The sequence below is a fragment of the Lagenorhynchus albirostris genome, chromosome 3 (genome assembly GCF_949774975.1).
Source record: "Lagenorhynchus albirostris chromosome 3, mLagAlb1.1, whole genome shotgun sequence".
Classification (NCBI taxonomy): Eukaryota; Metazoa; Chordata; class Mammalia; order Artiodactyla; family Delphinidae; genus Lagenorhynchus; species Lagenorhynchus albirostris.
The window spans coordinates 112,983,031-113,009,898 of record NC_083097.1 but is presented as its reverse complement, the minus strand read 5'-3'; the positions used below and the strand labels follow the sequence as shown (position 1 = coordinate 113,009,898).

The window sequence follows — 26,868 nt, the reverse complement described above, 5'->3', positions numbered from 1 at the left end:
GCTAGAAACTTGCAGGCTGTTAAGAATGTTAAAATGCAAAGGTGGGCACTTGTTCCGAGAAGCCCCCGTGAACACGCACAGGCCCAGCTGATGGGCATCATAATTTGACAGTCAAGTGTAGTTCCACTGTGTGTGGGTGCCCTTGGGGTGACAGCGAACCCACCAGGGGGGGTGCCCTAGAACATGTGAGGAGGGGGTGTGGCCAACCCAAGGTAGTTCTACACCCCCAGCTCTCAGCAGGTCTCTTGTGGGTCTGGGACAGTTTTAGAGGCAGGGGATCACCCCACTTCCAGAGGAAGGGCCGTGACCTGCCCGGTGGGGCTTCACAGAGCCTGGTCCTGAAGCCCAGCCCCAGAGACCCCCATCTTGGTCCAGGACACAGGCTTTTCACGGAGCGAGGGCAATTCAGAGGCCCCCGCAGATGCTGAGAAAAGAAAATGAAACTAAACTCGGGCTTATCACCAAACATGATTTTTCTAATGTTGAAAATACAGTTAGAAAGTTGATCAAAGGGTTTTTCGTTTTAATCGTTTACCCCTTTAAATGCCTATGTTAGTTTCCATTGCCCTGTAACAAGTTACTGCAAACTTAGTGGCTTAAAACAACACCAACTATTTCGCGGTTCTATGAGAATTCCGGGTGGGCATGCCTGGATTCTCTGCTCAGGGTCCCCTGGGCTGAACTGACAGTGTCAGTGGGCTCTTACCTGGAGGCTCTGGAGAAGAATTGGGTTCTATGCTCATTTAGGTAGTGGCTGTTGAGGGTCTGAGGGCCCCATTTCCCTGCTGGCTGTCCGTGGGGCTGCTCCCTGCTCCTAGAGTGGCCTGTGTGCCTTCTCACTTGGTCCCCTCCATCCTCAAAGCAGTAACTCCGCACGGAGTACTCCTCACGCTGCAAACTCCTGACTGCCTCTTCTGCCACCAGCTGGAGAAAGTCTGCTTTTAAATAAGGGGCATGTGATTACATTGGACCCACCTGGATAATCTCCCTTTGGCCATCAAGGAAGTGAGGAGGGCAAGTAGGCCGTCTTATAATTTGGCCTACCACAATGCCTGTTTTATCTTGAAACTTATTAGTAATTTATTTGGGCACAATAAAGGAGGATTACAGTATGTAATGTATGCTCACATTTTCCTCAAAGACAAAATCTGGAAGAATCTGTGGCAATAACTTAACAAAGACTATCGCTGGTTGTTAGAGTTATAAGTCATCTTTACTTTTTCTTTCTGCTTCTCTATATTTTCTGAACCTTTTGCAAGGAGGAAGTGTTAATTTTACAAAAGGGAAAAAGTTATCTTCAAAAGCAAAGACATCTGACTCTATTAGATGTTAAAAGATACTAAATTAACACAAATTTAAGTGGTGTGATACAGGTACAAGCACAGATATGTGGATCAAAGGAACAGAAAAATGTGGTCGAGACATAAGCTGATACCAATAATCAAATGTATCTCCAAGAAGGCAAAACAAAATGTTGGGGAAGGAAGGAACTGCTGGCTTCCTGGGGATGAGATAAAAATTTGGAGGTGAAATTCTCAGTCTTAGACTAAATCAAATTCAAATTGGATTGAAAAGTTAACACGAAAATGATAGACATATTAGGAAATAAAACTAAATGTACAACTAAGACCTAAAGCTAAACATAAGGTTAGAAAGATGAAAAAGGGCTTTTGTTTTTAATCATCCACTGGTATAAATTCCATCATCTCCAAAAATGGTTGATAAATACCTTCAAAGACCTATTTTCTGTAGGGGGTATTCCTCCTAGATGAACGTCTCAAGTATGTAAACTGTAAACCGCAAATAAAGGTGTTTCCACATCACTCAGGTACCCAGGGGTTCCCACCAGTGTGGATTCTCCCATGTTGCAAACTGTTTAGGTTCTGAGTAAAGGTCTTCCCACACTCCTGGCACCCGCAGGGTTTCTCACCGGTGTGTGTTTGCGGGTTTGCCCAGGTGGGCTGCTCTGTGAAGGCTCTCTGAAGGCCTTTCCACATCACACCGGGTTATGACTTCTCTCCTCTCTTGCTGTCAAGCTGCCACTGTCCCATTGAGGGACAGCCACGATGCCCTGTTGTAGGCTCATAAACGGGTTGCGCTTTGATGGCCTACTCATTCGATATCTATTGACGACCTACTGTGTATCTAAGCTAGATGCTTTGGGGCAGACTTGCTTGCCGCACCAAGAAGCGTGCAGTACTGTGGAATTCAGGCCCGTGTGAAAGTGTTTAGAATAGGACTCGAGGGGGAGTGGTCATCAAAACTGTGTTGTAGGTCCCTGTGCATTCCTCTGAGGAAAGGGTCCCCAGTTTTTGTCAGGAGTCCCTGGTTTATGGAAGATTAGGAATCCCTGCTCTAGGCTGGGAGTTACTAGGATCTGAATGAAGGTGTTTCTTCTCCGAGTTGGGCTGGGATTGGAAGCTGCATCTCGGCACTTCAGAGACTGTTCTTCCTTCGTTCTCAGGCACGTGTGGAGGAGCTGCATGACTGAAGAACGGAGGTCACAGGGTGCTTACACATTGGCCCTGTGTTCACTCTCCTCCCCCACCACGGTGGGACTGACCTTCTCCTCCACTTCCGTCATCCTCACGTCTGGGAGCCCGACTGAGAGCTGTCGTCAGGGAGAGGGCCCTGCGTACAGATGGCTTCCTTGAACTTGAATTATGTATGAGCTGTTGCCAAGAAGCCACAGGGACTCACTGGCCCCCCTGACAGTGAAGAGAGTAGTTTTCCATCTGTTCATTTAAAAACTCATTTCCACCCAAATAAGGATATTTAAAGGATATTTAATTCTCCTCTCTGTCTCTCTGCTGCTCCCAAATCTCAGACCTTCTTCCTTGTAACAGAACTGGAGGAAGAGGATCCTGGAAAGGGGGAGTAACTCTCTGAGCATGAAACTTCCTCCCCAAAGTTGTTAGAAGGTCAGGTCACCTGCTTGAGATGAAGTTACTGGCTCTGTGGTGTGATTTTTTTTTTTTTTTTTTGGCTGCACTGTGCAGCGTGGGATCTCAGTTCCGTGACTAGGGATCGAACCCGTGCCCCCTGCATTGGGAGCGGGAGTCTCCTTCGATGTGATTAAGTAGCCATATGTCTGTTCTCTGGACCCAGATGTTCTCCCTGACCTGGGGCCTGGTGACCCATGAGTATGCTCTCTCAGGGAGTCTTCTTAGCCAAAGCGGACTGAAGCTGCCTCGGGGACAGGGATGCCCACGAGGCCACCATCTGCTTTTCTGGTAGAGACCTGAGAAGGGTGTTGGATGCAGGCTTCCTCCAACCTACATCCATGAGAGCCCCCCAGAAGGATACCCCAACTGTCTAGGAAGCCTCCTCTTCCTTTTCAGAGAGCAACAGGGCCCTGAGCCTGCCATGTTGAATGAAGGGACCATTTGTGCTCTGGAAACCAGGCTCTGGGGTGACACCATTTGAATACTTACTGTGTGCCAGGCCCTGTGCTAGGCGCTGGGACCTGGGGGTGGGACAGAGTCCCTCTCTCACAGCAGATCACTCGCTAGCAGGGGAAGCGGAAAAGGAAGTTAGGGAATTACTCCAAATAAGCTATTAGGGCTGTGATAATGGATTCACAGGGAATGGGGGGAGGGGTTTCTGATCCAGGCATAAAGGATGAGGTTGAACAAATAGATTATTTCTGAACAAAGAGATTATTTCCAGTCTTTCATTTACCTACAGGTTTATCAGCCCTTGAAAATGGCATCCCTTCAAGCACTCAAAGCAGAAAATGCACGCTTCTCACCCCTCTTTCCCTCTCACTCCAGATTCAAGTCCTCTTGCCGAGGTTTCTGACGACATTCATGTGGCCAAATCCAATGGGCACACCAGTGATTTCACATGGTTGTTGCTCCCTCCTTCTTGAAGGCCTTGACTTCCAGGCCTCCTCACATATCTTCTCAACCCCTTTGGCTGCTTTCTCTCCCTCCGCCAAACCTCTAAACGCTGGGGCAGCCCCAGGCTCTGTCTGAGGCACTGTCCTCTCTCCATATTCTCTCGCTAGGTGATCTCACCCAGTCAGTGTTTTTGAACAGCACCTACAGCACTTGATGACACCCAAACACCCCATCTCAGGCCTGACTTCTTCCCTGAGCTCTAAAGGCCTTTCTGACATCCCACTTGGATGTTGAACGACTTCTCCAAAGTAAAATATCCAAAACAGAACCTTCACTTTTCTTCTACTGGCAGCTTCTCCCCCATTCATTTCTGGGTATAGACCCAAAAGAACTGAAAGCAGCACTCAGATATCTGTCCACCCACATTCATAGCAGCATTCTTCACAACAGCCAGAAGGTAGAAGCAATCCAACTGTCCACTGATGAGTGAATGCAAAAAGAAAATGTGGTATATACCCAATGGACTATTATTCAGCCTTGAAAATGAAGGAAACTCTGACACGTGCTATGACGAGGATAAAGCTTGAAGACGTTACGCTAAGTGAAATAAGTTGGTCACAAAAGGAAAAACGCTGTACGATTCTGTTTACGTGAAGTACCTGGGGTAGTCAAATTCATAAAGACAAAAGGTCGAACCGTGGTTACCAGGGGCCGGGGGAAAGGGAGAATGAGGAATTTGTGTCAACGGATGTAGCTTCAGTTTTGAAAGATGAAAAGAATCCTGGAGATGGGTCGCACAACAGTGTGAATGTACTTAATGGCATTGGACTGTCCACTTAAAAATGGTTAAAATGGTAAACTCCACGCTATGTCTATTTTACCACAATGAAAGGTATCTGACCACGGCGCAGCTCTCCCAGCCATAGCCCACTGTGGCTCCTGTCAGAAAGATAATGTCTAAAATCCTACCGCAGCCCACGAGGCCAGGCATGGTCTGATCCCAGATATCTATCTCAGCAATCTCCTCTCCTCTCCCCACTCTGGCCGCACAAATCTCTCCAGCACGTGCCTTGGAGACTTTATGCACTTCATGTTCTTTCAGCCCAAATTCTCTTCCCCAGCCCCTCACTTTTCAGGTCTCAGCGTCAACTCTACCGCCCCTGTCACGCAAGGAGCTCCGTGGCCTGGGGTACAGATGGTTCTGTGGAACCCGCCCCCAGCAGGCCAGAGCTGGAAGTTTCCTGTGGGGCAACCAGACCTCAGCTGCTGTCTTCCTCCCCACCCAGAGTCCTCCCCCAACCCAGGAGTAGGCGTGGAGTGCAAGGTATCTGTGCCTGAGGCTCCGTCTTGGGCCGCTCAGGCCATTGGAGGGGTGTGTGTGTGTAGAGGGTTGTACCAGACTCCCACAGCCACTCCGCTTCTTCTCTGAACTGGTTCAATCTGGGACTTGAACAAAGGATCCCGTGGAGCGGGTGTGTTCCTTTCCTCGCCAGGCAGGGACGGCCAGGGAGGTGGTCCCAGCTGACTTTCCAGGACAGGGCACCGCGCCCAACCCTCATCCCGTGGCCTTCTTTCCTGGCTTTAGAAAGATTTCTGAGCACAATATTCCGGGCAGCTCCTCTCAGACCATGCCATTGAATTATGGTTTCAAGCACAGAGGTACTTTCCTCTGCATGGGAAATCCCTCTCCTCTCCCTTCTTTGCTGACATCCATGTGTCTGGGGTGTCCATGGCTGGCGCTGACCCCACTCCTGGCTCCCCAGCAGCACGTCAACAAGCTACGGTCTAGGCTGTGCAAGCAGAGGACTTCTCAGGAGGACACCCGTGTCCTGCTGGCCCGGGGCTGCCGGGGCTCCTCCTCAATGGACATTGGGGCGGGTGGGACACAAGGGATGGTTAAGCGTGTAGGGTTTGTGCGCCGGCCTCTTCCTATTCTGTGACCTGGCAAACTACCTCACCCCTTTAACCTTCCACTTCGACAGCAGTAAAATAGAGATTCCACGAGTCCTTACGCATTTCACAGGAGGACTGACGTAAGAAATAGAAAAGATAATGCATTCAGGAGCAGAGCCCAACGCAGTGGCCCTGGCGCCATCACTGAGCTGGCCTGTGTGTGGGAAACACACGCCCTAGCCTGGAAGGCCCCGGGGCCCCAGTGCTGAGGGTCTTTGTGGTCCTCTCTAGCCCAGAGCCCTGGGAGCCCAAGAGTGACAGCAGGGAGCGAAGGGAACCAAGCAGAGCCCCTTTCCCTTCTCCTTCGCCTTCCTTCACCTGGCTGGCGCTCAACAGGCAGTGCTCAGAGAGGCCTGGGCAACCTCCTGGCTTGGGCTTCTCTCTGACCTTCTGATGCAACATAGGGCAGCACACCCCTCCCTCCAGCGATCACCCCTCCCTGGAGACATCCAGTGGCCGACCCCTTGGCCCTGAGCGTCCACCCTCAGATGGCAGCACCTAATGCTTAGCCCGAGTCTCCAGGAAAAACAGGGGTGGGGATGTTTAGGACCCCAAAAGGGAATTCAATCCTCTTTGGCTGGGAAGGGGAGGCAGGGCCGTGACTGTGCATGCTTCTCAGTCACAAGGAGGGCTCTCCAGCTGAAAGAATGGATGGAGCCCCCCGTACTGGGGAGGCTGGGGTAGGGACAGGGCTGGGGTCACAGGGACAGATGCAGGGGCTTTGGCATTTTTAAGGAAATGTGTGGTGATTTTTGTTTTCAGTGAAAGGATCTATAGAAGTTATACTAATCACCTCTTTGGGTTCTGACGGCATCCTGTAGAGTCCAGGTGTGCACAATTCTGGGTGCTCAAAGAGCAGCACCTCTAGGGGGAGCAGGGCATCCCAGGCAGCCCAAGCCTGTACGAGCCCCTGGGGGCGGGGAGCCAGGCAGAGTGGTGGGAAAGTGGCGGGAGCGTGCAGAAGGCTAAACCTCACCTCTTGGGACGTCTCCCGAGCCCCCCGCAGCCTGACCTCCACCTCTCCAGGTCAGCTCCCTCAACTCCTCTTACCTCCTCCCACATCCAGGAGCTCCTGGGTGTCCCTTCCTCCGGCCCCCACGTGCTCAGATTCCTTCCTGTCACAGAACCACGGTGCTGTCCTTCCGAGTCCACGTGTCTGGGCAGGCAGCGCTGCCATTAGCTGACGAATGAGTCTCTTCCCCATGAGAACAGGGCCATGTCTGCTCCCCAAGGCCTAACACTCACATCTGAGGAATGGATGGATGAACGATTGTATTGGATGCCGTGTTAACGGCTGTCTTTCCCCAGACCGGAAGCCACACCAGGGAGGGGCTGTCTGCCGCGCCACTGCTCTATTCCCGGCAGCACCATCTTTGGGTATTTGGTCCCCTTAGTGAAATGAGTTCTCAGTCAGCCTTGGCAGTGATGTGGGGGAAGGCGGGGCGTCCCAGTCTCCAGGAAAGGGGGCTGCCTGTGGGAAAGACACTAAAAAAAGGCTCTCAGCTACACTGATCCTGAGCAGCTCCAGACAGCGTGATAAGAATAAGGATACTTAATGCTGTGCCGAGTGCTTTACAAGAATCATGTCCCTTCATCCTCGCGACGGACCTATGAAGCTGATGCTATGGTCGTCCCTAGACCATCCCTCAGGGCTTCTCGCCTAGCTGCTCCTGGTGGAATTTCCGTGGAAGGCACATCACAGCCCCAAGAAACAGAAACCCAACCCTGTAAAATACACGAGCCAGCACACAGTTCCCATCCACAGCGGCATACGTTTCTTTGGTTTTATTATTACAGACACACCATGTCTCTACCACAACCGGGGGAAGCCTGAGCTCTGGGTACTCTACCTACCCTCTCTTTTCTACATGGACAGGTCACACAGAAGGGTCCAAGCCACATGTGGGTGCAAGAAATGTTTGACAGAACAGTTCAACTCATAGCTTATAAGGATGCCATTTCTACTTCTCCAACTGTGAAAGAGCTCTACAGAAACAGTGCCACGACACCCCCATGATGCTGGATTGCTTGATTCATGTTTTGTGAGCTTCAGAAACTTTGGCTCCCTTTTCCAGAGTAAGTAGCATAGGCAGGAAGTTCCACATTTGGGACAGGTCCTTCCTGGAATTGAATGTCAGGCAGTGACATCCAGGTCTCTGCATGCAATGGGGCTAACAGTGTCGTTTAGGGGCAAAAATTAAAAGTCTCTCTCTCTCCCTCCTCCCCCCACCCTCCCAAGGCTCAGATCTCATTACGGTGTACATTATGGCCCAGGTACATTGAAGTGTGATATTTGGTTTCTAAGACATTCAGTCTCTTTGGCAAACTGAGAGAAACTGGTGGGGAGCTGCTGAAATGCATTCGTCCTGCGGTCCTTCGCACTAATGCTTCATCCTCTCTAATAACCGCTGGTAGACAGGGGCTGAAAGAGAGAGATGTGAAAGGTGAAAAGGGGCAGGCTTCCCATGTCTGTCTAGGATACCGTCAGAATCACGAGCACGAGGGCCAAGCAGCCTTCTTCTGCCATCCTCTCCTGCACAGAGCAGGTGCTTTCTGGCTTGCGAAACTTCGTATCTTACTCAGCGATGTTCTGAACCAGGATTTTCTACGTCTACCAGCTTGGGGCCACGACCTCATCATGGGCTCCTGCCAAGCCCCTGTGCAATATTCCCAGGTTCTCAAACCTAAAAACTCATATCAACCCTAAAAAGGTTGGCACTCTTATTATCTCCATCTTAGGGAGAAGGAAACTAGGTGTTCTGTGTCTGACCCCAAAAGCCATGTTTTATTGCACCATGATGTTCTTAGCTATAGACAGCAGATGGCAGGTTTGGGCCTGCTTGGGGGTAAGACCCAAACAAGTCTACAAGGACTTCAAACCCAGACCACACTTACCTAGTTTCACAGAGCTCTGGGTAGCCTGAAAGAAAACACAAGGTGTCAAGTTTTCTAGTGGATGTAATACCTACACCTGCTCATGGCAGTGGCTTTGCCCATTGCCATCCTTGCTCAGAAAAAATGGTGGGGATGGGGGCTTCCCTGGTGGCGCAGTGGTTGAGAATCTGCCTGCTAATGCAGGGGACACGGGTTCGAGCCCTGGTCTGGGAGCATCCCACATGCCACGGAGCGACTAGGCCCGTGAGCCACAACTGCTGAGCCTGCGCGTCTGGAGCCTGTGCTCTGCAACAAGAGAGGCTGCGATAGTGAGAAGCCCGCGCACTGAGATGAAGAGTGGCCCCCGCTCGCCACAACGAGAGAAAGCCCTCGCACAGAAACGAAGACCCAACACAGCAAAAATAAATAAATTAATTAATAAACTCCTACCCCCAACATCTTCTTAAAAAAAAAAAAATGGTGGGAATGAGGAAGAGGAAGGGGAATGTGGAACTGCTGGGCCCCGGGGAGCCACTCAGTCAGTCGTGGCAGCCCCAAGTGATGATGCGCTAGCCCCAACCAAGGGGACTCTGAGGCGGACATTCCTGGGATGCCCCGAAGTCAGGCTTCCCCCCAGACTATCTGCTGGAGCTTGCGGAGCTGGGACCGCACAGGGGGTGGCTCTCAGGAATAGGAACTCTGGGCCAAGAACCCTCCTCAAGGGGCGCGAAGGAGAGCCCTATGTCCAAAAGTAAAGGGACGTATTCCAGCTCCATACCTCTGGGTTAAAGACTACCTCCAGCAGGCTCTTCTGTGGGAATGCAAACCTTCTGTAACATGACCCGTATTCCCAAGGGGCTCCACCTGACCTGAAGGGAGCCTGAGTGGGACCCCTGGGCCCTGGGCAAGCTGGGGAACGGGAGGAAAAGCACAGAAAGTCCGCGAGGTTCTGAGAGGGAGGTGGCGCTGAGGCAAGGAAGGGAGGTGCCCCACACAGACAGGGCCCTGGATCCGGCACCCACACCTCTGCCCAGCAGGGCCCCAGCACTGGCCATGGCGGGCTGCATCACAGAAAACAGAAGAGTGACTCGGAGCCCAGGCTCAGGGCAGGCCAGTCCGCTGTAAGGAAAATTCAAGATGGAGTGCCCTTCTTGGTCAGCTGGATTCCAGAGCTGTGTCCGTTCTCACCAGCTACGGCTTCCCCATGCACTGAGGCTCAGAGGCCTCGCTTGGAAGGCCTCGGCTGTCGCCCACAAAGGAAGCCGGGGCTGCCTGGGTTCTTTTCTCCAAACTCCACACGGGCCAGGGCTAAGGATGCCCCATGGGAGTGGAGAGAAATTACAGGAGAGCCCTGGGAGGACAGCCAAGGAAGACAGGAGCCCAAGCACAGGACCCAAGGCTGTTCAGGGCAGGGGCCAGCGTAGGCAGGCATCTTACCCTGGAGAACGCAGATGCCTGTCTGAAGATTTCAAGCGCAGAGTCTGCAAGCTCGTCCCCCCGTTCCTGAGGTCTGTTGGCTGCAGATAAAAAGAAAGGCAGCTTCAATGAGAGAGAAATGATTAGCGTGTCATTCATAACCACCAGGACTGAGGGGGCACTGCTGGGTTTTCTGGCTCACATTCTCAGACGAAGTCTTCCTTTATAACTTTCCATAACTCGTGGTGGAATTTGGCCTGTGCGGAGAGAGCTCAAAGAAAGGTGAATGCACAGGTTGAGGAGAGAGGCTAGCTCCAGTGCAGCTTTGCTGGAGGTAAAGAGAGCTCACCCAGGGCAGGATGCTGCAGGAGGGGTGCTTTGACCCACGTTCACAGCGTTCACATGTAACAAACAACTGGGCTCTGTTCGAACAGGGCTAGGACAGCCGGGCAATTCAGCAAAGAGAAATCTGTCCTTGAGGTGCTGGGCGTAGTGCCTTTGAACCAAGAGTTCCTACGTTACTTTTCAACCAGACCCAGCAATGCCGTCCACAGATGCTCAGTCCACACATCCCACTTCATTCTCATCTTTGCTTACAGCAGGGTTTCTATCGAGCACCAACGGCTGTGTGTCGAGAAGGGCCAGCAGCAGGATGAGCGGGGACGTGGTTCTTTAGGGCCTTACCCGGAGGCTGCAGGACACTGGAGATGGCGTGGACCACGCCATTGGTGGCCATGATGTCAACTTCAGTAACAGGTTCCTTATTGACATTCACCATGTTGTTTTTCTGGGAGAAAAAGAGATAGCAATTGTTGAACACCAAGCACGTTTCCCTTATCCATTCTTAAACCCAGCAAATGTTTACTGAGCACTTCTGGATGCCAGACCCTGTGCTAAGTGCTGGGGACACTCTGGTGACTGGAACAGACCCTGTCAGCTACAGACCTTCAGTCTGGGAGACTCAATTTCATCCTTGTGTGGACCCAGTGTGTTGCAATTTACAAAGTGCTCTTTGTGATTCCCTTATCCTCACAGCAGCGCGTGGTGAGGAGGTCGATATTATGGCCTCCTTTAAGCTGAGCAGGTGGGACAGCTGGGAACAGAAGCCAGGCGTCCAGCTCTGGGTGAAGGGCTCTTTCCACTTTTCCTCCATGCCTGGCTTCAGAGTTTCTCACAGGGTAAATCTGTCTCAGGCTTTCCTGAACGACCCAAGGGGGAAGGGGGAACTGGAGCCTGAGACTGACAGGACCCTGACATCCCAGACTAGGAGCTGGGAGATTTTCAGGTGACCTGCAGAAGTCAAACAAGTCATGCCATCCCTGCCTGCCTTCCCGTGCTCCCGGGAGAAGCTGGTGAGCACAGGGATGGCTGGAGGCCAGGAGAGAGGCGCAGGGAGCAGAAGCTGAGCCAGCCACATGCTGCAAGGGTGGTCCCTCCACGGGGTGTCAGTGGCCTTGGCTGGTACAGCCAGGGAGGCCACAGGCAGCTTCGCAGAGCTGGGTTGCCTATCTGTTCCCTCTCTTCAAGGTAGGGACCCTTGGAGGGAGCTCCAAAGTGGAATGTGCAGAGTAAGGGAAGGTTCACAGAACAAGCGTCAGAAGAAAAAGCCTCCTGGGTTGATCTGGTTCATGGTACAGCTCAGTGAACCCCTGGACTTGGGGGGGACAGAGTGGGAAGGGGACTGGGAATTGATCTTTCAAGACTTGTAAGTAACTGTCATTTCCTTAAGGAAAGGGAGATTTAATAGCTTCTCCCAGATGCCAATCAGATGCTTCATTCCCCTGAAGATCTGGAAGTTCTTATTCCGGTCTAACCACAATCTCCCTTGATTTCCCTGAAGACTCTTTCTCTTTTCCTTTCCTTTTTTTTTTTTTTTTTTTTTTTTGTGGTACGCGGGCCTCTCACTGTCGTGGCCTCTCCCTCTGTGCTCCGGACACGCAGGCTCAGCAGCCATGGCTCACGGGCCTAACCGCTCCGCGGCATGTGGGATCCTACCGGACCGGGGCACGAACCCGTGTCCCCTGCATCGGCAGGCGGACTCTCAACCACTGCACCACCAAGGAAGCCCCTTCTTTTTTCTTTTCTTTCCTTTTTTCTTCTCTTTTCTTTCAAAATACACTCAGAGATTCAAGATGCTTCTTAAATGCAGAGTGTGTGTCTAATGCCATCCTAGGGATGAGATGTGCCCTAAATCCCAGTGGTAGGGCACGGCCAGCCTTTTAATTGTTCAACGTATTCACCGAGCTGACTTCCAACTTGTCGCCTTGGAGAGACTTCAGCCGCACCAGGGCCCCGATGCCTCCGCTAACCAGGATTTCATCGCCAACGTGGTATTTCAGGATGTTGGCAAGCTCCTTGGCGTTGCCTGCAGGTTTGTGGGAAAAGAAAGCAGAGTTAATCCTAAGGCTGGTAACGGGTGTGGTCAGAGAGGGCCCAAAGGAGAAGATGGAAGCAGTCACCCCCGAGGGGAAGACCCCCTGCCCAGGTAATAAGCACTTATTGAGCACCTACTGTGTGCTCAGCCCTCCGACCCACCGTGTGCATAACGGTCAGGGGAACAAGGCATATGACCGTGGCCATGACTCTACCTGTGCACTGGATGGGCTGCTAGGTTAAGTACACGCTTCTGTGATGCTGAGAAGGAGTTAATCTATACTCTTCTTTGAGCATGACTCATGTTTCCATGACTAAATATTTGCTTGGAAAGCCAGGGGCCTTTACAGCACTGGCATCTGAGACATTTCATCATCAACGTGGCTCCCAATAGTTATAACACAGTAGTGAAATATTTACACATTCTGCCCACAAATGCATATTTTGAGACGGCTGTTTCCTGAAGGGAGAACTTAAAAGAGTTGACAGCTGCGGTCTGGAGGAGATATGGAGCCGATGAGGTCAGGGCCGAAGGGGAGATCCCTCCGCAGCGTCCCTCCTCGTCACGTCTCAGCATTCCTTCCGGCCCACATCAGCTCCTCCACCCACTGCGGAAAGCAGCCAATTACTCATAAAGGTGCACAGGCAGTCCCCAAATTAAGAGTGGGAGGCAATCTTAAGGCTGCCAGCTGCCCTCTCCTCTGCATCGGAGCTGCCCCTGATACTCATGTTACCAGCCAAATGGCTGGGTATCCCCAGGGCTTATGGACGGCTATTTCCAGCAACTTGAAACTGAGAACAGAGGAAGCTTTAAAGTATTTCGGGGAGTTCACTTGGTTATGGACGAATCCACATGAGTGCCACGGGATGGAGCCACCAGGTACAAAGGGATTTCCAGATGTCCACAGCTTGGAGCTGGCAAGAGTTTCCCTTCCACCAAAATACGGCCTGGAGGTGCTGAGCCAAGTTGGCCCCCGGGGGGGAGGGGTCTCCTTCTCCTGAGATCTCTAACATCTGGATCGACCTCTAACACGGGGGATGGGCTCCGTGCCCCAGGCGTGCTGGGGTCTAATCCTGCCCGCAGGCCTGAGGGAGGGCGTGTAGGGGGAGCTTTGCCCAAGCCCCTCCCTCAGCTCCCGCACAGATGAAAATGAAAGGCAAGCCGAGCAGGCTTGGGACACCTGGGGAATATTCCGTTCCTCCTGAACAGAGAGAGAATGGCAAGTTTATGTCCAGGATGAATGTCTCCCCTCTCCTCAGGAACATACGTCAGCACCACAGACACAGGCATTCACTTAGCAATAAGGAAAATTAAACAGGACACAAGTTCAGTTCACAGCTATCCGAGCTTTTTGTTCTGTACTCCAGAGCGGGAAGGGAGGTGCAGACGATTCGGGTCCCAAGGCTCACCCAAGATCCTTCCTCCTCCTCCTCAGACTCACCCTTCCGCACTGGGTGGATGCGTCGTTCACAGGCATGCGTCAGAGTAAACACCACAGGCCCATCCTACCTCCGCACCACCATAGCCATTATCCCATTATCGATGGGGGACGTGTGCCCAGCATCGTGGGCAATGCTCATTTAATCCTTATTAACACTCTGAGCAAGGTACTCTTACCACCCCCATTTTACTACTGGGAAAACCGAGGCCCAGAGAGGTTAAGCAACCTGCAAGAGGTCACTCAGCTGGTAAACGCCAGAGCCAGGGTTTGGTCTGCTTTCAGGTAATCTGGGAGCCCAAGCTCTTCACCACTAGATTGTCTCTCAAACATACTCAACATAATTGCTCAGGGCCTTGAGGAGCTTCTCGGTAAAGCTTTCATCCTGAGGTACGTGTGATGCAGGTAAATGGCTTCATGAGCACGTTCTCACAGGTCCGCAGGGGAAGCCATGCCTTGTTGATTGGGCTGGTTGTCATCTACCCTCAATTCCCTTCTACTCTCCTCTGGCTTGTTCACTGCCCGGGGAAGCCGACCCCCGTGAAATGCATCATCCAGGCTCCCTTACCCTCCTGCAGTCAGCCGCCAGGCGGCCGCTGAAGGAGGCCAAGGCACCCAGTGGCCTCCCTGTCATGGTTCTGACAGCAGCTGCTTGCGGCTCTAGCCACTGTGCTATGCCCCTCCTCCTAGGGTCTCCCTGGACCGGCCCTCCCCCCACCATCCCCTGCCCCCAGCACCCCCAGGCCTGGAGCGGTAAACGCTGGGTACCATCACCCTTTGCTGGTTCCTTTAACCCTGCCCACACCTCTGCAAATAGTCTTGTCATTAAATTCCTTACAGTCAAACCCTTCCTAATGTGCCAAGTGTTTCCTGCTGAAACCCTGACCGATACAGTCACTTTAGAGAAGTTGAAAAATGTACTTAGGTTGCTCTTTACCCAAGAGTTTGTTCAGTTCTCCCGGCGGCAAGGCTCGGAAGGCTTCATTGGTGGGGGCGAAGACCGTGTAGACCCCTTCCCGGTTGAGGGTCTCGGTCAGCCCTGCAGACTGGATGGCGGCTACCAGCATGCTGCGGATACATACACGGAAAAGGTCACCTCCCTCCGTGTGTGTGAGGGGGGGTTGGCATTTGCCCAAATACCGCACCGCCGTGGGTAGGTGGAGCCCAGAGCACTGGCATTCACACCCCTTGCTGGTTTTCGTACAGACAGGAAACGATTCCGGTCTGCGTCTTCTCTCCGTAGATGCTAAGCTCGGTTAAAAGCCAGAAGTCAGTGGCCGGAGGCGGAAGGAGGCAGGGAGAGGTCAGTGCCATGGCTGACCCAGAGACTGACTGAGCCGCAGGGCCCGAGGGATGTGATTCCGGGGAGTGGGGGTGGGGAAGAGGGTGGGTGGTCTCCTAGGCTCTTGTGCAGATGGCTGAATTCAGTGACAGGAAATGCTCGATGTCGCAGCACCCAGGGGTGAGTGAGCAAACCAGAAATGGAGAGAGCGAGGCGAGAAAACAAAGGGACATCAGGAGCCTGAGAAGGAAGGAAACCTCAGGGGCAGTAAGCAGACACGACACAGAGTGAGACTCATCGCGCGCGCAAAGCCAGGTGTGCTCAGCTTCCCCGGGACTTTAAAAGGAGAGCAGGACGTTTCCCTTGCCCTTCGGGAATACAGGGGCAGCCCCCTCCCTGTTCCCACGGGTGTGAGGATCACACTCCCAGAAGCGACCCTTCTTCTCAACCTAAGTTTTCAAGGTGACCCTCATCCTTTCCGAATCCCCGGCTTGGGAGATCACACGGGCGCACGGCCGGTGTTCACTGGAGCCCCGAGGAAGTGGGGAGCTCGACAGACAGCTGAGGTCACCATCCTGCCCCAGCACGGCCACTTGCAGAAGCACCGCCCTGGGATGGGGCCGGTTACCTGAAGCGACTGTCTCCCTTCAGCACGTCCATGACGGTGCCCACTGGGGGGGTCAGCACCCGGTCCATGGTGAACAGGGTCCCGTACCTGCCCCTCTTGTCGTGGGCGGCGATGCAGCTGTTCTCAATGCACAGGCTCTGTACAAAAGAGGGGCAGAGAGAGGCCAGGTTACCCCCCAACCCAAAGCAGGGGCCTCCCGATTTGTTCAGGGCACGTCCTGATGGCTTCATCCGCAGAGATCAGTGAATATATACGGGGCTGCAGCGTCAAGACTAGGATAAAAGCATGTGTTTCCTCCAGGAAAGAAGAAAATAAAAATGGCGTTCCTTAAAGAAAGAAGAGCTATAGAGGCCCCAATAAATGTACAGAGAGGGCCCATAATGGGATTATTACATGACACGAGAGGGCCATTGACAATGATCAAATAAAGAGATCGAGTCTCTTCATTTATTTATTTAACAAATGACAACCGTCTTTAGCCAAATGGTGCTGGCTGGTCCCGAGCAAGGGCTATGTTGTGTTGTACTTCCTATTTGATATTCCAGGGTAACTACTGGGTTTGAAGAGAGAGAAGAAACAGGAGAAGAGGGAAGAGAAGCTTCTGGACCAAGGAGGGCTGAGTGTAGCTCCTGCTTATTGAACACTTTTTTTTTTTAACACAAATATAGCTTGCATTTCTTGGAGCTAAGACAAAGAAAGAGCACGATTTAGGACCCAGAACTTACATTACGGTAAACAAAAACTCTCAGTTTTTTGCCGCCCAGAGTTTCTAGGACCTGTCCGTGGTACAGATACTTGGAGGCCAGCTGATCTTTAATCATGTGGTTCAGAAGCAAATTCTTCAATCGGGCATCAATTGGAGGGGTTCCATCTGCAAGAGAAGGTGTGGTCAGGTCCAGACAATGCAGCAGAAAGCCCGTCCCTCCTTCCATTTGGAAACAGAAATTGAGAAATCAAGCAAGGCTGCCAATATTCCTTAACATCTGGCATCTTCTGAGAACTAAAAAAAAAAATGTCTAGATAATCAAGGGTGTTTGGAATTTTGCCCTAAGAGGGAGGGGTAGGCACGGACACAACTTGGCCCTTCTCTGCCTTCCCCATGGCCATGGCTCAGCTGTATCCTCACTCTGACGTCCTGCCTATCACATTGGCAACTGACCCCGCAAATAAAAAGACAAGGGAGTGCTTTGCTCTCCCAACAGATGCACACTCTTGAATTCTGAGGACAAGACTGCCACGTGCATCCTCTGCTCTACCAAATGAAATCGCAGAGCCTCTTCACTTTCTGGTGAAGTCACATCTGCTTCTGGCTAAGCTGGGTGGAAGCACGAATGGTCCACGGGGAGCTGTAAACTGGGGAGGGTGCCGTGGAGGTGACAGCGGTGGGGCAGCTGTCCCCAGTGACAAACGCACAGGGATGCCTTCCCCACGATACCTTTGAAGACAGAATTCATGGGAGCCAGGAGAGTCAATCGCTCAGTTCCAGAGAGATGAGTGCCAAGGCCAGCTTGTCTGAAAAGGTCAACGGCTGTGGAAACATCAGACTCCGCAGCCAACTCAAATAGCGTCTTGGCTATAAGGAAGGAGAACGTGGGTTCAAAAGTTAGAAGTACTGTTTTCATTTATCATTCGTCCATCCCAGAGCATGACATACATCAGCAGGAATGTCATCTCTTGAGTCAACAACCCCTCTAAACACTGCTGGGACACAGCGGGTTTGTGTCATCAGGGGAATGGTCACCCAGAAAACCTCACCGGTTGGGGAAGTGAGGTGAGGCTCAGTTGGGCAGAGGGCCTCTGTCCCAGCCCTTGGTCAGGGTCCTGTCCAATGCTGGGGAGGAAGAAAGCATTTGTCTGTGTCATGGCTTCTGAAGAGCTGACAGTGCCAGTGACCACACCCACAGAAAGTGTTCTTCTGGGTTTGTTTTTTCCTGTGAAATTCCCTCACTCGTTAGCAGTAGAACTGCCTGGAAATTCAGGATGGGGCAAGGATGCTGAAGGGGACCCAAGCCAAAGTCCATTCAGTCCTTTTTCCCTGGGTCAGTGACCCTGGGATCCTTGCGCATGACTGAGAAGGCAAATGCTCTGAAGCCAGCAGATGGCCCTCTGTGCCCAACCAGCGCGGGCAGATCTTCCGAAAGGCGTCCGTGATTGAGTCGCTCCCTCCCCAGACACCTCCAATGGCTCTCCCCTGCCCACAAGGTAACGCCTGGACTCCCAAGCCTGCAGTTCTCCAAAATCTGACTGCAACCTGCCAGGTGCCCAGGCTGTCCCTCCTGGAAGGCTGTGAGCTGGGTGCAGACAGGGAAGCGGCTCCCGAGATCCCCAAATTCCCCCAGCCGCGCCACCGTGGATGGCACGGGGGACAGGAGACCTGGCAGGCCCAAGGCCCCCGAGACCTGGATCACCTGAGTCTGGAATGAGCAGCTCGTCGATGAAGTGGATCACACCGTTGGTGGCCACGACGTCTTTGTTGGAGATGATGGGCTTCCCGTTGATGGTGAGCGTGTCCCCGCTGCAGCCCACCTCCAGCGTGGTGCCCTCCAGGGTCTCCAAGGACAGCCCCGCCACGATGGCTTCGGCACACATGGCCGACTTCAGGATGTGGTTGTTTAGCAGGTCTGGGGGCCGAACAGGACACAGGTCAAGTCAGTGCCAGCCGGGCTGACATGAGGCGCCAGTTCGCCGCCTGCCCTGGCTAGGATTCCATTCTCTCCGAGGCTAATAAGCAGACGAGCCTGGGGTACCGCGTGGCCTGGATCCTCCTCTTTCTCTCCTCCTCCTCGCCTCTAAAACGAGTTGGGCTCCGTGCAGTCTACCTGAGTTTGAATCCCAGCTCGGCCACTTAGCAGCTGGGGGACCCTGGGCGAGTCACTGAGCCTCTTTGAGTCTCAACTTCCTCATCAGTCAAGTAGAGATAAGCACAGCATTCATCTCCTAGGGCTGATATAAGGAGGACATGAAACTCTGAATGTGCGCACCCAGCACAGCGGCTGACAACAGAGTAAACGCCCAACAAATGCTCGTGATTAGCTTCTCAGTACCTGAACTTCAGGGTGAATTCTCTTATTTGTATCTGACCTTCCCAGACAGGGGGAAAACTCAAATGAGTTTACCTTGGGATTTTTTTTTTATCTACGACCTTTATGAAAATGTAAAGTGTGGTAGAAAAAGATGAAAACTGTAGCAAATGAAAGTTCTGAATTATTTATACATCATATTTGTTTTTGTTCATTTTACCCCAAGGGTCTACTTAGTTGTCAGAGCCTGTTAGAGGCTGGGGATGGTGATCAGTAAGACATGGTCTCTGCAGCCCCATTCACCCCACCCGTCAATCATAAATAGAATCGTTTAATTACTTGCCCAAGTGCTGCTTTAGGGACAGGGCAGGGGCTGGGGGTGCTGAGGCTGCAGGAGCAGTGGAGGGGACGTGCCCCAGCCCCAGCCAGGCAGAGCCGTTCCGGGACTGTCGCTCACCAGGGTCCCCGGGGCCCTTTGTCTTGCGTGCTCACCACGGAGGCGAGTTCCAATGTGTCCTGAGTGTGGGAACCAAAACCGCACTGTCACAGGCAGGAGGAAGCTCTGAGGTCCTGCAGAAGTGCTGAGGGCCTTGAAGGCCAGTGCTGACCCGATTCAGCCGGCGGGGAAGACAAAGGACGGCAAGACCGCGGTGGGAATGAGGCCTTGGGGATTTAGTTTCTCAGGGAAGGAAGCTGAAGGCCGGGGGTGGGGAGGTGGGTGACCTGCCAGGGCCCCTCGGAGGGTGAGCCAGGCCAGGGCTGGAAGCCAGTCTGCGAACGGGCACTTCTCGTCCATCTGCTGACCCGCTAGCAACCAGGAGGCTGTCAGGTGGACCGTGGCCGCCCGCCCTCCGGCCTGCAGTGGCAGCCCCACACACGGCTCCCTCGCTTTGAGAAAACAGCTTAAAGTGGGAAAAGGCAGATGTGCAAAAGGGATACACTTGGGGTGTTTTTTTCACTTTATAATGAGGTGTTCTGATAGCTACAAAGATAAAAATGTGCTCCGTACAAAACATGTTTTAGGGGGAAAACAGTTCTAACTAAAAGGCTAAAATGCTGAGAGGCACCCGAGTCTCATCTCCTCGGAAGCCTTCAGGATCCTCAGGCTGCGGACGCCCACCTCTGCCCTCATCCCCGTGACCCTGGGAGTATCGGTGCCCATCTCTGCCCTCATCCCCGTGACCTTGGGAGTATCTCTGAGTAATACGCTCAGCACATCAGCTCCCCAGTGACCTGTTTTTAAGCCTGTTACACCAATTAGGTTTAAACTTCCTTGACTGTACCATGCTCACTTTTGCGGCCTGGGTTCCTGGTACCACAATATCTGAACATAAGAGATCCCCATCTGTGCTTTCAGAAATGTGCCCTTTCCCAGCCCTGCATAGCTGCAAGGAGAACATTTTACATTTATGGGGTGTCTGAAATGCATTAGGCATTTCGAAGGTGGGTTTAAATAGATTCAAAAGAAATGAAGTCATCCCTGGATTATATTTGGGAGGAGGAAGTGTGATTGGAGGGTTGGAGTGCGCAGGGGACCTGGGGCCTACTCCCCTTTGAAGGGGACCCAGGGACCCGCAAGCAGCATCTCAGTGGTCCTGGAGTTGGGGAGCTGGGGTGGCAGGGCCTGGCCTCCCCTCCTCATCTCCCTCACATGCCCTCACATGGTCCTTCCCTCTCCTCCAGCAATAATCGATACTCCTCCTAACTTATCAGCTCACTGAGAAGGTTAGGAAGGACTCAGCAATGAAGAGTCAAGAGTTGACTGTTTCGGGTTTTTCATTGTAATTTTGGATTATCCCTGAGGCCCCCAGCCAGACACAGGAAGAGTTCAAGGGTCAACATGATGATTCCATTTCGAGGATGCCAGCACCTGCCACCCCCTCCCCACACCTCCAAGCTACTGCCCACTCTGGCAGCCTCACTCTAGCTTTGATCATTTGGGCCTTGAACTCCTCCAGACTCTGGCCACAGCTTGCTTTGGACCTCCAGCTCCACCTCCCTCCTCAGCCCAGCTGTGTCCCTGGAAAAAGGCTGCTGGATTCCTCACCCGCCCCTCTGACCAGCGCTCTGCTGTGGCCTCTGCAGAGATACAGCCAGTTGGGCGCAATGGGACAGGACGGCAGGCAGCGTGTCTATCTTGGACAAGAGCAGGCCTTGGCCTTAGTCTGGCCACTCCAATGAGGCAGCAGCAGAAGCCCAGGGGTGCTCACCTCTCAGGGCCTCTGGGTCCCCCAGGATCCGGTTCAAGGTCTCAGCGGGGATTTTCTCGAAGGCCTCGTTGGTCGGGGCCAAGAGTGTGTACTGGCCGTCACCTTCGAGCAGGGTGTTGAGCCCCGATGCAGCCACGGCAGCCTGTGGGGAGGGGGGAAGATGCAGCGTTCCCTGAAGGCTCTGGGCACACATGGTCTCACCAGTGCTCCTCTGGAGGGATCCAGACTTCTGTAGAAGCCCTGGATGAAAAGATAGGCTGAACCAAGGCTGACATCTTCCCACGGCCTCCAGGAGCCTTGCCAGCCTGAGCTCCGCCCGCTCTGACCACCTCTTAGCTGCTGCCCTGCCTTTCTCCTTTCCACCCCGGGGCTGTTGTCCTGCTGTTCCCTCTGCCCCTTCCCCCTTCTTTGCTTCTCTGACTCCTATTCATTCCTTGGGCCTTGAGGAAAATGTCGTTTCTCTAGGTAGTCAACTTGGCGTTGCCCAGCCCCTGCCCCCGCCCCTAGATGAAAATGAGTCTATTAGACACACTTGCACAGCTTGCTGTCCTTCTCACGTCGTGCGAGTCAATCGTTACTGGCGATAATTATTTGTGTGGGCTCCGTGAGCGTAAGGATGACATAACCCCTTCTCGACAGAGCAGGAAAATGATCTTCTAAAAGCGTCCGGCTGCTCCCAGGATGAGACACACTCCTCGCAGGGTCTGCAAGGCCCCGTAGGATCGGGCCTCACCAGCCTGGCCACTCCCGCCTCGCCTGTCGGCTGCCTAGTACTCTTCACTCAGCCCTGCAGGCCTCCTTCCTGCTCATCCTGCTTCGGAGCCTTACTCTCGATCTCCCTTCTGCCAGCTCAGCTCTTGCCCCTGTGTCTTGTATAACTGGCCATTTCCAATATTCAGGCCTCAGCTGAAAGGTCACCTCTTCCAGACAGACCCTTCCTGGACCAGCCGGTCCCTCCTCTGCTCACCACTTACTGCCTGACTTCACAGCACTTCGCATGACCTGTGGCTGCCCTGCCTGTTTCTTGCCTGTGTCCCCCAGAAGAATACCAGTGCCAGCGGGGACAGAGCTTTGTCTCGTTCTCCTCTATCCCTCGGGCACACAGAGCACACCTGCGAAGCAGCAGGGGCTTAACGAGCATGTGTTAGCAGAAGGACAGATGGGCATTCGAAAGCGCCAAAGGGAAGAAAAAAGGAAGGAATGTGTACCAAACCTGAACAGTAAGAGGACGTTACTCAGTGGGGACCAGCTGCTATTCATCAAAAGCTTCGCCAACTCTGTGGGAACATTGTCCCCCTGCAAACCCCTGACCTTTGAGTGACCCGGAAGGAAAGCATGGGAAGAGCTTAGAGGGCAGGTTCCCTAGGGCCCTCCAGAGCCACTTCCTGAGGACACCTGAGTGCCAGCCCAGCCCGGGGATGTTTGTCTCTCTGTGTTGGCGATCTCCAGGGGAAGAAGCATCCCACGCCCACTTGGTATCCTTTGTGGTCAGGAAGTTCTCCTTGAATCGGGGCAAAACCCCTGACAGAGCAGCCTGTGCTAACTTCCTCTGAGCGGCCGGTGCCAAGAGGAAGGCCCATTTGCCACCCCAGTAGTGAGATAAATGCCTGCTGGGCAGGGGGGCAGGAACAGCGTTCTGGGGCCCCAGAGCAGGCAGAACTCAGGCCAGAAGTCTAATCCCAGACTCCGTGCCTGTGTCTATACTTGTGTCCTCTCTGATGATCAGGGCTCCAAGGAAACAGGGGTATGGCTACATCAGGGGTCCCACGGTGGGGTCGTGTGATTCAGAAAATCATGCAGGCTGAAAGGCCATTTATCTAGACCCACACAAGAGAACCAGCAACGGGGAGGAAGGGCCCTCCCACCGCTGGAACCCACAGTGCATGCCCAGGCAGCCCACCTCTGAGCTTCCCGGGGGAGTCAAGGAAGGGAAAGTACATAGGAGACCAGCAGGGGGAAGCTCCCAGCAGGGAATTATGATGTCTCCTTGGGGTCAAGCTGACAGCCTGGTTAGTGGACTCGCCATGTTCATGGGCATTTCAAGGAACTTGCTCCATGTCACCTAAGCGCCCACGAACATGGAGACATCCTCCACCCCTCCCGCAGAAGAAGGCCCTCTTGCGAGGTGGTGGGTCCCCAGCTGGGCCTCCCCCGGGGCAGTCCCTCACCCGAAGGGTCTCGAAGGTGTCCTCGATCTCGATGATCTGCTGGATGTTGTTGGAGATCGTGGAGATGACCTTATCAATGAGGTGCACCACACCGTTGGTCGCATGGTGGTCGGCTTTCAGCAGCCGAGCACAGTTGACAGTCACAATCTGCCCAGAGAAGGAGCAAGCGTGAGCAGTTAACATCTCGGAGGCACGGCCTCGAAGGCCCAGGCGGGGAGAACACAGGACAGAACGCGGCTTCCACGAGCGGCGGAGAAGCAGGTGCAGGAGGCAGATGGCTAGGCACAGCTGACCTCACCCGCGGGACACCACCCGAGAAGCCAGCCCCACACGTGGACCGGGCGCGGGCTCGGGGGGGACAGGGGGCAGAGCTGTGGAAAGCGGGATGCCCTACCCCGTTGGGATAGTGGTGGATTTGGATGTTGGAATTCTGGTACATGGAGGTGAGGGCCATGCCATGTTTCAGCTCGTCCGTCAGGACCCGTCTGTCCACCATGTGGTAGCGGAGGGCGTTGAGCAGCTCGATGTTAACGTTGCTCACCAGTGAGTCCAGTACTTCCTAGGAGGAGGGCCAGCACGGCAGTGAGGGGGCTGCAGGCCCCACGTTCAACAGAGGGGTCCCTGCCACCCTGGGAAGGGTTCCCCGGGGACCCCCATTCTGCCAAGGACCCCCACCCGTGAGCATCAACGTCTGTCTGGACACTTAAGTGGATGGGGCATTGGAAGCCACCCGGGGGGGCTTATTTTAGCTCAAGTGTCATGGCTTTATCTGAGGGCTTAAGGAAGACATTTCCTGAGACGGTGGGAAATCACTACGGAGTCTCAGTAACAGCGTCCCCAGTACGGGTCCCCGGTCAGAGGGAGGTCATCTCACAGCTGGCAAGGAAGCCCAGGCCTCGTTGCTGGGGGCGAAGATGGTGAAGCTGCCGGGCCCTTCCATCTCGGGCCTCAGCTTCTCCGTGCGGTCCGTGTACAGCTGAGAGGTGGTAGCACCAACGACGCCGAGGGTCTCGTACAAGTTGGAGAGCGGCAGGGCTGCAGGGGCAGAGGACAGAGCAGGGATGGCCTGTGGGATGCCCCTCCAACCAGACCACACCCTTGTCTGAGATGGGATGGTACACCCGCTGGAGAAGGCCAGAGAGCCTGCTGTTGGGGAGCCCAAAAGGCTGGTCACGTGCTTCTTAGAACAACTCCACGGGCCAAGTGCCTCCCTACTTGAACTCAACTGACTGGTCATTCTTAATCATTTTTAACTAAAGCAGAGCAAAGCTTTTGTTCATAGACATTTAGATAACACAGGTGGGAACATACACCGGAAACAGATATCCCAGTTACAAGCTAGCCTTACGGATCTATCTAGCTGTTTTTGAAACTGGTTCCCTAATGGCCTCCACCAGAATGAAACAGATCTTGGAAGTACTTTAGGTATTTATAAGTAATAAAATGTTATTTCCTGAAAGTAGCCGGAAGCTCAGGAGGCCCTTCCCCTCACACAGGGAGCTTCGTGTTCCTTTTAAAGGGCCTGAAACTAAGGCCCAGAGGCTGGGTCCCACCTTCCAGGTCATCTCCTTCCCCATCCCACGTTTCCCACCTGTCCTGCCACTTAAGTCAGGAAGGCCGCGGCTCCAGCCCACGCCGAGCACACCCGCTTCGTGACCACGGCACCAACCAAATCACCCCCTTCCTTTTAAGTCTCAGTCTCACATTCTCAACTAACGAAATAGTGAAGATTTCAAAGTTAAAATAAAACAAAAAAATCCTCCCCTGTACAGTCCCCAGGAGTGTGTGGGACTAAAGGAAAGGATCTAGGAAATTCACAGGTACCACGTTGTCTGTGGACCTGCACGGCCATCGTGGGACCCTACGAGATCCATTGGGATGGCTTCCGACAGAGTGAGGTGGGGTGGCCTGGTGTTCCCAGCCCAGCCGGAGACCAGGCCGACGCCATCCACTCTCCAGCAGGGCTGATGAGAAACGCTGGATGTGTTTAGAATCACTCCCAGCCAGAGCCAGCAAGGCCAGAAGCCTGTGCCTGGTGCAGAGGGCACGGGCAGGTCAGGATCGGAGTCTGCTCCCCCAGCGTGTTAAGCAGTCGGCTTGTACAGGAAGGAGCAGCGCAGGAAACCTGCTGTTTCCAGCTTCCATCTTCTGGCCCTGTCATGGAGCCCCATCCCTTGGACCCCCCTTCCGACTCTGCTGCCCTTCACGTGGGTGCTCCTCTCTCCCTCCTTCCTTTCCATCCGTGCCAACAGGCAAGGCTTATTCACCTGCTGGACAGCCCTTCTCTCCCGGGACCTTCTCATATCCGGGACAGCACTCGTAGCTGATGACTCTGTAACGAGACACACAAGTGTGTTAGGCAGGACTTCCCCCCCCCTCCCGTGTCATCAGCCCTCGCTCCGGGAAGGGACACGATGGGGCGCATAGCCTGCTCTCAGAGGAGACCACACGCTCGGTCATCTTTGTGCCTTTCGTTGGCAAGAAGCTTGTCACGCCTCTTCAGCTTTGTACAAGGTGCCCAGCAGGTGCCGTCACCTACAGCAATGCAGCCGGGGTACAGTCAGAGGATGGCGGCAGCATATCCGCGGTGGCATTAGAAAACATCCTCACCCAAAGTGCATCTCCAACACAATTCATGGGGAACCCAGCGGGCAGCATTCCCGAGAGGCAGCAGGGAGGACACGAAGGAGCCCTGGGCCTTTCTGGCTCTGAGTCTGCCACTAACTAAACCAGATCACGCCAGCCAGTCCCGTCTCCTCTCTGGGCCTCAGTTTCCTCATCTGTAAGATGTATGCATGTATTGTGCAATGGTCATTGGATTAAACAGCCCATGCTCTTCTGGTTCTCTGACGTACTAACCAAGAAGGGTAGTGTATTGTATATATGATCAAGTTTTTTCTCAATCTTCACAATCACACTTTAAAATAAAAACAGAGCCCTTCTTTTATCAAGACGCTTGTTCTTCTGTTTCTTTAAATTAAAAACAAAGTTTTTATCAATGAAAACATTATATAGTTTCAAAATCTACAAAGGATTCTATAGTAAAATGCCCCCCATCCACCCTCAGCCCTCAACCATCTCCTTGTCCTTCCAGGAGGCAACTGGTTACCAGTTTGTGAGATTCTTTGTATGTGGATGAACAAGTCTGGCCGTTTATGGTTTTAAACTTTGAAGTCATTTGGCAGAAAAACTTGAAGCCTCCTCTTCTAACTCAGACTGGTCCACTGTGGAACACTCACCACCTCCTGGAGGTCTGAAACGCAAAGCTTCAGCTAAAACATCCTGGTGAGACCCAGAAGACTGAGAATTTCCAAGAACGTCACAAGGAAGGAAGCGTTCTAGGAAAGACTTGCTTCATGTCAAACCCCCTGTCCCGTCGAATGCCACCCCTGCACCAGCGGCGTGAGCACAGCCCCTCCTCGGAAGCCCTGGAACCAGAAGCCAACAGCCCTGTCCTGCCCCTTCCTTTCTTTCACATGGATGTGCCCTTCGGGACAGGAGAGAACTCAGCCTTGAATTGCAGCGGCTTTACCACAGAACCGCTCACCGTGGCCACTCACAGGGTGTGTAATGACATCACCAGAAGAGAAGCAGGCAGATCAGACAGAAGTCTGGGCTTTGGAAGGGGGGAGGGTGCTCTCAGTGAGCCCAGGACATTCTGCT

General features: G+C 53.3%; 1 protein-coding gene across 1 annotated transcript in view; it reads right to left on the bottom strand.

Annotated features, from left to right (window-relative positions):
• Positions 1 to 7,565: 7,565 nt before the first annotated feature.
• TGFBI (transforming growth factor beta induced) overlaps positions 7,566 to 26,868 on the bottom strand; it is a 32,515-nt gene continuing 13,212 nt past the window's right edge. The window contains exons 3-17 of the mRNA XM_060143657.1: positions 25,473 to 25,537; positions 24,080 to 24,240; positions 23,600 to 23,764; positions 23,206 to 23,352; positions 21,038 to 21,179; positions 18,216 to 18,428; positions 17,243 to 17,380; positions 16,533 to 16,678; positions 15,808 to 15,944; positions 14,835 to 14,965; positions 12,326 to 12,450; positions 10,770 to 10,872; positions 10,107 to 10,186; positions 8,691 to 8,715; positions 7,566 to 8,217 (exon numbers count right to left, since the gene is read on the bottom strand). Coding sequence (XP_059999640.1) covers positions 8,177 to 8,217; positions 8,691 to 8,715; positions 10,107 to 10,186; positions 10,770 to 10,872; positions 12,326 to 12,450; positions 14,835 to 14,965; positions 15,808 to 15,944; positions 16,533 to 16,678; positions 17,243 to 17,380; positions 18,216 to 18,428; positions 21,038 to 21,179; positions 23,206 to 23,352; positions 23,600 to 23,764; positions 24,080 to 24,240; positions 25,473 to 25,537 — 1,819 coding nt within the window. The 3' untranslated portion in view covers positions 7,566 to 8,176. The remainder of the gene's footprint in view (positions 8,218 to 8,690; positions 8,716 to 10,106; positions 10,187 to 10,769; positions 10,873 to 12,325; positions 12,451 to 14,834; positions 14,966 to 15,807; positions 15,945 to 16,532; positions 16,679 to 17,242; positions 17,381 to 18,215; positions 18,429 to 21,037; positions 21,180 to 23,205; positions 23,353 to 23,599; positions 23,765 to 24,079; positions 24,241 to 25,472; positions 25,538 to 26,868) is intronic.